The 10076-nt window shown below is 38.0% G+C and overlaps 1 protein-coding gene across 2 annotated transcripts; it reads right to left on the reverse strand.

The window, feature by feature from the left end:
• Positions 1 to 899: 899 nt before the first annotated feature.
• Positions 900 to 9570, reverse strand: srsf11 (serine and arginine rich splicing factor 11). 2 transcript variants are annotated; one of them, XM_051122509.1, is made up of 12 exons: positions 9252 to 9570; positions 6961 to 7094; positions 5297 to 5406; positions 5130 to 5219; positions 4992 to 5041; positions 3466 to 3599; positions 3304 to 3385; positions 3112 to 3225; positions 2918 to 3007; positions 1777 to 1869; positions 1514 to 1697; positions 900 to 1428 (listed from the first exon to the last, which is right to left on the reverse strand). In XM_051122509.1, the coding sequence occupies exons 1-12, from the start codon at positions 9371 to 9373 to the stop codon at positions 1234 to 1236; spliced, it is 1398 nt and encodes a 465-aa protein (XP_050978466.1). In that variant the 5' UTR covers positions 9374 to 9570; the 3' UTR covers positions 900 to 1233. The 2 variants fall into 2 exon arrangements, with proteins under 2 accessions (XP_050978466.1, XP_050978467.1); XM_051122510.1 differs by lacking the exons at positions 6961 to 7094; positions 9252 to 9570 and adding an exon at positions 5623 to 6061.
• Between the last annotated feature and the right edge of the window lie 506 nt (positions 9571 to 10076).

Consider the following 10076-nt stretch of genomic DNA (forward strand, 5'->3'; position numbering starts at 1 on the left):
GAGTCACGTTTTTGCATTGGACTTTAGCCTTGTTCACACCAAGGACTGTAATTATAGCCATATCGATAAAGATATCATTTTAAAAATCGTTCGGCACAGAGGAACGATATCACTGAAATCACTTTTAAAGCGATTTTTTTCAGCTAATGAACGATAAAACATTGGCAGCCAATCTGAATCTATCCGACGTTAAAGAAACCCAGCATTTAAAGCGACAGACGACAAAACTGTAACAAACAACGTTATCCTGCGTTGGTTTGAACATTATATATATCGTTAATGGTGTGAATAGCCTCGCCTCAGAATTTCGCGCCATTAATTGGAGTCCGCGCGCGAGAAAACGGACTTAAGAATAGATACATTCAAAAATATTTACTTTCAGTTACGCAAAAATTGTATTAAATTATCACAAAATATTTGCTGCTCTTGAAAAATTGAAATCAGACACAAGATTTACACAAATCCTAAGTTATTTACATCTCTATCACTGTATAATTTCAATTAAAATTAATGGATGCTAACATTGTTTTCTTTGATGTAAAACACAAACACCTCAGTTAAGATCTCAGAATGTACTTTAGTGTTTCACAGTCCTTTAACAGATCTAATGATGTGGTTATAAAGAAACAAATTGGAGCCAGCGATTTTATATGAAGTTTTATTTTCAATTTGTAACATTGCAAACAGTACAGAGAAGTCATTTTCTTAGCAAACTACAGTCTATGATGCCGATGTGTGTGTTCACTACAGAAAAACACATTGCGGTAAATACAGCTGGACTGTTGAATGACCTGCGAGAAAAGGTAATCCAGTTTACGTGAAGTTCCACAAACGTTCTGCAACTTTAAAAAGACGAACTCAGGCTAACTATAAAAAACAAAAGCAATTTCATTAAAAGGAAAAAAAAAAAACACTGCTTGACAATGTTATCCAAGCACTTTTAATTAGAGGGTAATTGCTTTAAATAGAAACTGCAAACAGACATAGCGACTGGGTGTATTTTTCAACTGTCTACACTAAATATACAGTATAACATGGTTCCACATCAGCCATGAGAGAAGAAACAGCTCTAAAACCCGGGGAACATTTTAAGACGAGCATGTACCAGTAAATACAGCAGATTCTGAGGATGCGGTTTTTTTAAAAAAACAAAAGGAATGGACGAGTTCAGATCTAGGATGGGCTTTCCTTCATCTAAACTCTATACATCTCAAACACTGATCCTGGGCTGTTTTAGTCGCTCATGTCCATGTCTTCGTCTCGCTGGTCTTCGCTGTTTCCGTCCGACTCGCCGCGACCGGCGTCGTCCGCGCTGTCCGCTTGCGGCTCTTTGGCCTGCGGCGACGAGGCGGCGTCCGAGTTCCTCTCGCGCTCTTCTTCGTGTTCGCTGTCGTAGCCCTGCTCTTCCTCATCGTAGTCCCTGGTCACCTGCAGAACACAAATGACGAATTCAGGAGCTGAACTAGAACGTAAATCAGCAGCTGACTGATTAGTAAACGCAAGACGGTCGTACCTTCACATCTCCCTTCTCGCTGTCTGACTTCCTGTCTCTGTCCTTGTCTTTGTCTTTGCTCTTCTTGCTGGCGGATCGTTCCCTTTTGTCCCGATTTCTGTCCCAGTCATCCTTCCTGTCCCTGTCCCTGTCCCGGTCACGGTCTCGCTCGCGGTCTTTATCCTTCTTTTTCTCTTTCTTGTGTCTGAGAGAGAGAATTCAGGTTAAAGCAGATCTGAGGAAGGAGGCGTGATCGTGCCGGAGCGAGTGCGAGTGAACGTTACCTGCGAGGAGACGGGGAGCGGGACAGTTTCCTCTTGGGAGATCGTGACTTCTTCGGTGATCGAGACGTGCTGCGACTTCTCCTGTGCCGTTTGCTGGAGGAAGAGACATTTGCTGGGTCAACAGGAGCTCTGATCTAAACTAGAGTAATTTACTTACACATTTAACGATTTTACTTTAAAAGAAGCACTCGTGAAAAACCAAGGTTAGAATGACAAACTGATAGCGCCCTGCAATGCAGAAAATGCATAGTTCTGTCAAAAAAAAAAAAAAATTGCATTTAACAAGTTTTTTGGCAATTTTAGGTGAATTAAATAAAAGTGTTGCTGTACAATTAACCAATTTGCAATATTAAAGCACAAAAAGAATGCTAATGAAATTTAAATTAAAAATCTGTCTCTCACATACTGTACTCTCAAAGTAATGAACTAAATAAAGAATTAAAATGAATTTTGTCAGCGCTGTGCGACTGGGTGCGCCAACATATAGCGCCGTTGCACTGCGGGCGTCCCGAGTTCGAATCCCGGCTCATGGACCGTTTCCAATCCCACCCCGTTCTCTCTTTTTCCCACTTCGCTTCCTGTCCAATTACACTTTCCTATCTAAATAAAAGGCATTAAAAAATAAATAAATAAATAATCTTCCAAAAAAAAAAATAATAATAATAAAATAAAAAATAAATTAATTAAAATGCTATTTTAAGGAAACTTTTTATTTTTAACACCGTAACCTGTTGTGCAGCATTTTCCCCCAAACCTTATTATATTTTACAATATTCAGTTGTTAAGGTTTTATTTTTTAATTTGAATACCACTGTTTTTTTTTTATTAAACAATTAAAATATGATTCATGGAAAAATAAATAAATAAATAATTCCAGAGGAGAAAAAAAAAAAAAAAAGAATGGATTAAAAATAATAAATGAAATACAAACAAAATTCTGGAATGAAAAAAAAAAAAAAAAAAAAAAGAATAGATAAAATAAATAAAGAAGAAAAAAAAAAACACTAATATAACTAAGAAAGTAAAGAAAGTAAAACGTAACAATATAATAAATAAAAAATACAATAAAATAATAAAAATAAAATAATTTGGGGGAAAAAACAAAAAACGAACAACTGATTTCATCTGTCTCCACACTTACCGGCTGGAACTGCGTGAGCGTCTGGCGCTGCTGTAGCTCTTGGGTGGAGTTTTTGAACGTTTTCTGTTCTTTTCATCCTTCCTCCGATCTCTACATCACAGACAAAACGCAAAGAACGTTCAATGAACCACTGCCGCTCCATAACTACCCCGGAGCACATTTCACCGGCTTAAGCTGCTTTCATCTGAACTCACCTGGACCTGGAGCGTCTGCTGCGGTCCCTGGAGTGAGACCTCCTCCTCCTGGGGCTCTTGGACCTCCTCCTGCTCCTGGAGCGAGACCTCCGTCTGGAATGACTCTTAGAACGCCTGCGCTCACAACAAACTCAGATCAGACCGTGACCGTACATGATTTCAGCTCTCAACGATTCAGACGTGTCCACAAACCTGTGTCTGGAGCGGGACCTGGACCTCCTGCGTCTGGATCTGGACCTGGATCTGGAGCGCTTGCGTTTATCATCCTTCTTACCTGGAGAAGCAAACTCTTTAGCACCACGTCCTTTCATTTACACAAGCGGATATATTTGATCTAGCTCGTCAATCACTCACTTCCAGGCTCGATGGCAGCGGAGATGAGAGATTGTGCCTCTCTTACTCTCTTCATGGCTTCTTCGATCTCTTTATTCGAGGCGTCTGCTTTCAGTCCAGGCGTCAGATTCAGCCCCGCGGCCAGGGGATTCAGCCTGCAATGACAGCAGATTACTGATGAGAACATGCTGAACCACAGATGAGTAATGGTGTATGATTTGTATGATGAGGAAAACAAGACTGGAATCACATTTTTATGGTTGTCAAATATACACAAACTTAAAACTTTTCACAAGAAACCATTACAACTTGAAATTATGAAAAATATAATTAGTATTGCACAATAAAAGATAATTATACAGTACAACACACAACAGCAATAATAAAATACATTTTCAGAAGGAATCAGATTTTTATTTCATGTTTCAAGAGTAAACCTGTTGTTAAGGTTTACTACAAGCACTGTTTGCCAAAATAAAAGTGGTTCAATTTTGATTACATTTTTAAAATGTTTTGAAATTGAATTATGCCTTAATGTGATTATCACATTTTTTGATAAATTTACATAAAAACAAAAATTAAAAAAAACAATTTCTGTACAAATAAAAAGTCATAAGGCTCTATTATTGTAAAAATAAAGTTTATAAATGCAGTTACTTAGACATACTTTTTGATGGTCACTTAAACAATCAAAATGTACTTTAAAAAATTTGAAAACAAAACATGACATTTGGGGGGGACAAAAAAAACAACTAAATTTAAGGAAAAAATTATTTCAAACGGCCCTTCATTTGCTTAATATAAATATTTTGTGAATATATTATAAATATTTTATAATAAATTGTTACATTGTATAAGTTTCAATTAATTACACATGCTTAAATGCTTTTTTTTTTGTTTTTTTTTCCCACATGCTTTTGGGAAAATAAAACTGATTTCATGGGCCCCTGAAATGTATATTTGTGTTTCAGAATTTTAATTAGACATGCTTTTTAATTACTAAAATTTGATTTAACCAATAAAATGAAATCCAGAAAAGTCAAAAAGGGGGAGGAAAAAAAAAAAAAAAAAGGAATTAAAAACAATTTCAAATGGTCCTATACGTTTTAAATTTAAACCCAAGAAACTGTTAAGTTACAATTAATTAGACATGCTTTTTTATTTATTGACATTTTTTTTTATTCAATGGATTTAATGGAATTCAAGAAAAATTAAAACCAATTTCCTAATGTTTTTTCAAAGTTAAATTAAATAAATTGTTAAACTGTATAGATTTCTTTAAAATAAATGACATACTTCGTGATTTTAGGGGGAAAAAAAGAATTTGGGGAAAAAAATTAAACTTATTTTAAGGAGCCCTGAAATATATTGTTTCATTTCAATTAATTAGACACGCTTTTTAATGACTAAAATTTAACCAATAAAAATGAAAGCCAAAAAAATAAATATATATTTTAGAGAAAGAAAAAAAAAAAAAAAAAAAAAAAAAAAAATCAATATCATAGAGCACCTGATGACTAAATGTTTGATAACACTGATGTACTTACTTGGGGTCTATAGATGCCATAAGCTTCATAAGCTGCTCCGCTGACAATGACTAAGAAGAAAAACACATTGACGTTTAGTAAAGAGTTTATCTGTCTGTTCTGCTGAAGCTTTGATGAAGAAGCTGAAAGGTGTCAAACCTGAGGGTTTATGTTGGGCGCCGCCATGGCCAGAGCCGCCATGGGATCCAAATTCGGCCCTCCTAGACCGCCTAGAGGAACGCCACCGATCTGAGAACACACAAAACATCAGCGTCATTAATGTCCAGAGCGCCCGACCGTCTCAAGTTACGCTGATCGACACTCACAGATGGGACGGGGTTGGGCGTCGGGAGGAGCCCGCCTCCTGGCAGCAATCCCGCGACGGCATTGGCTGGAGCGAGCAGCGACAGAGCCTTGGATTCGTCGGGAATCACTCCTGCGGGACGGAAACGGCACAATTAAACGGCGCCGCGATTCTCGCGCCACACACAGACAGACCCACAAAGTGATACTTTCTTTTTACATTTGCACTGACATCAGTACTCGCTTTGTCAGAGGAAGCTAACACATGAGGTCCCTTAACAAAAGCATGAAGTGCACAATACTACAAGAAAAGGAAATGACACTAGACACACTGCCAAGATGTTATCACCTGAACTTGATTTTTTAAGTCATGAACCAAATGTAAGCAAGCACAGCCGGATCTCCACTGGGGTGTGCTCTCAAGTTTCATAAGTTGTATAATGAACAAGCGATTCAGGTCGGCTGCTTCGCTATAAAGCACACAGAGACATCAAGATAGACAAAACAGAGTTTATGATTCGGGTGTCAGCATCAAATGACAGTTTATCAATCCACTGATGGCATGACTTACCATTACTAATGCAAATAACACTGCTTTATATATGGGGGGGGCTTTTCTAAAAGCCTTTACCTCGTCTAAAACACAATGCTACGGCATAAACTTCCAGCAAAAGCCCATTTTAAACTCTAGAATGTGTCAATTGCTGAAGAGGAAAATAACTAGTTAAAAATATGACGATGAACGTTTGGTGAGTGCGTGGAGTCCGTTGAGTGAGCGCCTCTGAAATTAATATATTTCACTCCAAACGACACAATCATCACTGACACACACACACACACACACACACACTCTCACGAGAGAGAGAGAGATAGAGAGAGAATACAAGAGAGAGAGAGAGAGAGAGAGAGAGAGAGAACAGGACAAGCTGCAGAAGACAAAACTGTTGGGTGGCATTTTCTGCTGGGCCTGGTTTACAGGACTTGCAGAACCAGGGAAAAGAACTGGAAAACACAACAACAAAAAACAGAAACGACCGTTAAAAAGCGTCTCAGGCCTTTTTCAGTCATGTGGAGAGGAACAAAAGAACATTCTTAGAACACCATCTTACTCAAAAAAAACAAACAAAAAAAAAAAGCTGAAGATATTAAAGGGAGGTTGGAGAAACATGGCAATCTCGCAACAGAAAAGCCCTGGCATTTACGCGCTGTTTTGCCGCTAAACACTCATGCATAACAGTGCGCTACAGCTCACCTTACCGTACTGTATTAGCATGCAATGCAGAAACATTCTGTCAGCCTATAAACATTTGTGCTTCGCACGAATAGAGCGATCGATCTTTGCGAGCTTGGCTCGATTCAGATGGAGACACAAGAGAGAGGATTATAGTTTACAGCAGGGAAACACGTGGGCCGCCGCGCTTATTTGTCTACAGGGCAGCAGAGGGTCACTCTCAGACATCTGCCGGCTCTGCAATTGCCTTGTTCACTATAAAAATCACACACACAAATGACAAAGAGAAAAGTTTAACAAAAAAAGAAATGGAACTAAACTGGAAAGGCAATGAGTTAAACATGAGCTCCTGCCACTCCCCACCGACATTGCTCAAACAAACACCTGCGCTAACGTCGTCTGACGTCGAAGGGATCGATCACGTGAATGTGAAGAGTGCGAGAGAGCGGCACCAACCTTCGGCGAAGGGGACGACGATCAGGGCCCGGTCCACGAACACCGTGTTGGTCAGGTGCTGGGAAACTCCGACCGATTCCGGCTCGTGGAACTTTACAAAACATACACGTGAAGTCACAGGCAAGGGAGAATCACTGAAAGAAAATATAGATGCTTTTGCCAGAGGTACACACAACGTTCAACAACACCTCCTACAGTCACATTTCGCAAGGATCCGAGATCCGGCTTCCGAGCCGATCCGCCGGCGGCCTACCTTCGCTGCAGATACGACCACGCCGGATGTTTTTCGATGGGTGAACAAAACAACAAAAGCACAGAACAGAAGTTAGCTACTGGAGAAGCCTACACACCGACTGATGGAGCAGTCACATCAGACACCACGTCTGCAAATGGCATGCTTGTGTGTTCCTCAGCCTAGAACAGGGTTTCTGCAGGTTTCCCGAAGGAACGTCTCACTTTTAAATGTCTTTTAATGCACTTTTGGCAACCTGAAAATGCTAACTTGCACCATTATCTGGAAATTACACCATTATCATCTTTGCATTAACTATGATTATCATGTTTAGTCGTGTAGCGTTTGTTTACAAAGTGAGCCTATGACAGCATTTTTAGTCGCTTTCACAACTCGTTAAGCTTTTACAAGCGCGAAGGAAAATCTCTGCCATTTTTATTATGCAAACATGTTAATTTTATTACCTTTTTAAAATCAAGTAAGGGAAACACAATGAATTAAATGAAACGGTCTTATTTAACTTAACCTTAAAAGTTCAGTCTCTCTGCTCACAAACACTAGAACTTTTATTAAATCACGCTGCAAAAAAAACAGATGCTTTTCCTCAATGTTTTTGTCTTTTTTCCCCAGTGCAAATGGCTAAGAATTCAATTCAAGAAACATTTGAGAAATATCTGCCAATGGGCTAAAACTAGAGCCGTTAAATGTGAAACATTTTCATAACTTAAAATAAAAGTATATTAAATAATCATATATTATGATATATTATATACAAGCTCTTTTGCAACGATTAATGGCAATTAAAATTGCAGATTTTGTTTACATAATGTGTGTGCACTGTGCACATTTATTATAAAAACACACATTGATATATTTAAGAAAATTTATATTAAATGTGTGTCTATATATATATATATATATATATATATATATATATATATATATATATATACACATACATATACATACATATACACACACATACATATACATATACATATATATATACATATATATATATATATATATATATATATATATATATATATATATATATATATATATATATATATATATATGTAACTATTTTTAAAATATATACACTGTGTATGTATTTATATATATACACACATTATATAAACAAAAACTTTTATTTTGAATGCAATTAATCGTTGTACAGCTCTCGTTTTGATCATAAACTTAATTTTCATAAAACAAGACTTCACATCTTCATTTTGCATCTCCTGTAATTATATCTTGATTTAAGGATGTTTACATATTCGCACTGAAAATCAAAACAAAAACACTGAAGAATCATTTTTTGCAGTAAACGCAACATTTAATGCCTCGACCTTATGAACTCATGAGTTTCTGCTCCGATTGAAGCCTTTAATTTGTAAAAAGGAGAATCAAAGCTTCTTAAAACCTTTTTTTTTTTATTACAGAACTTGTAAAGAAATGTACAAGAACGGGGAAATTAGACATTGATAATTCCTACAAGGAACAATCATAGAAAAAAGACAGAAAATTTATATTCTGTACATTAAACTATGCTACTATTCATGCTTCTTAAAACCTACAGAAACCCTGCGCGATCAGAGCCGCGTCATGACGCGCATCGGTTTAGTGACGTACAGACGCAACAAGGCGTGACGCACGGCTCTTTGAACAATAAAGCGAAAGTATTGTAAAATAAGTGCATCGAACATCAGTAATTAGTGTTTTAATCGTCATAAATCCTCCTGAGGAGGCTGCAGCTCACACGCGGATGAACTGTGGAAAAATAAACGATAATGAAATAAACGATGAAGGTGCAGATGAGCGCTCGGTTTGTGTAACGTTAGCGTTAGTTTATGTATTCGAGAAGCTCGAGATGATCTGTGCGAGTGTCGAACGGCGTATATTTACATCTGCACGTTCACCAGAACGAACGAACGAACGCGCGTGGTGTCGTTATATCGACGAACAACATGGCGTGTGTAGTTCTCCCCATAGAAAACACGTTACAACAGATGTTCTGATTCTCTGAGGGCCGTGTTTTGGAACACGTTCTACTCACTCTGGCGGAAAGAGTTTGAGCTCGTCGATGGTTCCGATGAAGCCGAACAGGGTTCGCATCTGCTCCGCGGTGCTGCTCGGCGACACGTTCGTCACCTGGATCACATTGGTGCTGGACGTCATTGTGGCTCCGATCTGCTGCTGGCGAACGTCAATCGAAAGACATTTAAATCCGCCCGATCGATCCGTGCGGCACAAGCGCGCTTTTCACTCGATTTCTCCTCAGGAAACGCTATCGGTCGTGTCGCGGCCTGCTGTCTCTCTCACGCGCGCATGACTGCGGACCTGTAATGGCGCTCGTGCTGCGGTGTGAAGCGCGCGCTCATAAGAACATGGCGGCGCGGAGGCGCCGATTTCAAAATAAATGTTCTGCACGAACGGGACGCGCGCCAGAGAGACGGTTTTCAAAATACAAGTCCTCGCGCGTTAGGAGACGTGTTCTAGAAATTTACCGTTTCAAAATAAAAGTCAGCGAGTTATTTGTGCTTAAATATTGTAAAATGTCAAATTGCGCTAAATAAATAAAAAAACAAATAACCAGGAACCTCCTAAACAGACATTTTCTTTATCTTCTTTGTTTCATATATTTTTTAACATATAATATATAAGTATTGGGATTGCCAGAGTTCATATGCAAAAACAGATAACTGCGTTTTTAACAATTTACAAAAATCATGTTTTTTTTTTTTTTTTATTATTGTGCATTCTAGTTAATCTCAATCAAACTGCAGTTGGGTTATTTTGTAAAAGTAAAAGTAACTAAAAAAAATACTGCTAACTAACACAATAAAAACATGATGACATAATAAAAGAAAACCATGTTTGA

Source organism: Labeo rohita, chromosome 11, assembly GCF_022985175.1.
Source record: "Labeo rohita strain BAU-BD-2019 chromosome 11, IGBB_LRoh.1.0, whole genome shotgun sequence".
Lineage (NCBI taxonomy): Eukaryota > Metazoa > Chordata > Actinopteri > Cypriniformes > Cyprinidae > Labeo > Labeo rohita.

Bases quoted from the DNA above. Each gene is read 5' to 3' on its own strand.
- srsf11 (XM_051122509.1), bottom strand. From the start codon at position 9,373: ATGACGTCCAGCACCAATGTGATCCAGGTGACGAACGTGTCGCCGAGC. The intron at 5,220-5,296 runs GTGAGTGTCGAT...GTGTGTTCTCAG, and splicing joins CGCCCAACCCCGTCCCATCT to ATCGGTGGCGTTCCTCTAGG. The intron at 5,042-5,129 runs GTTTGACACCTT...TTTTCTTCTTAG, and splicing joins CGCCCAACATAAACCCTCAG to TCATTGTCAGCGGAGCAGCT.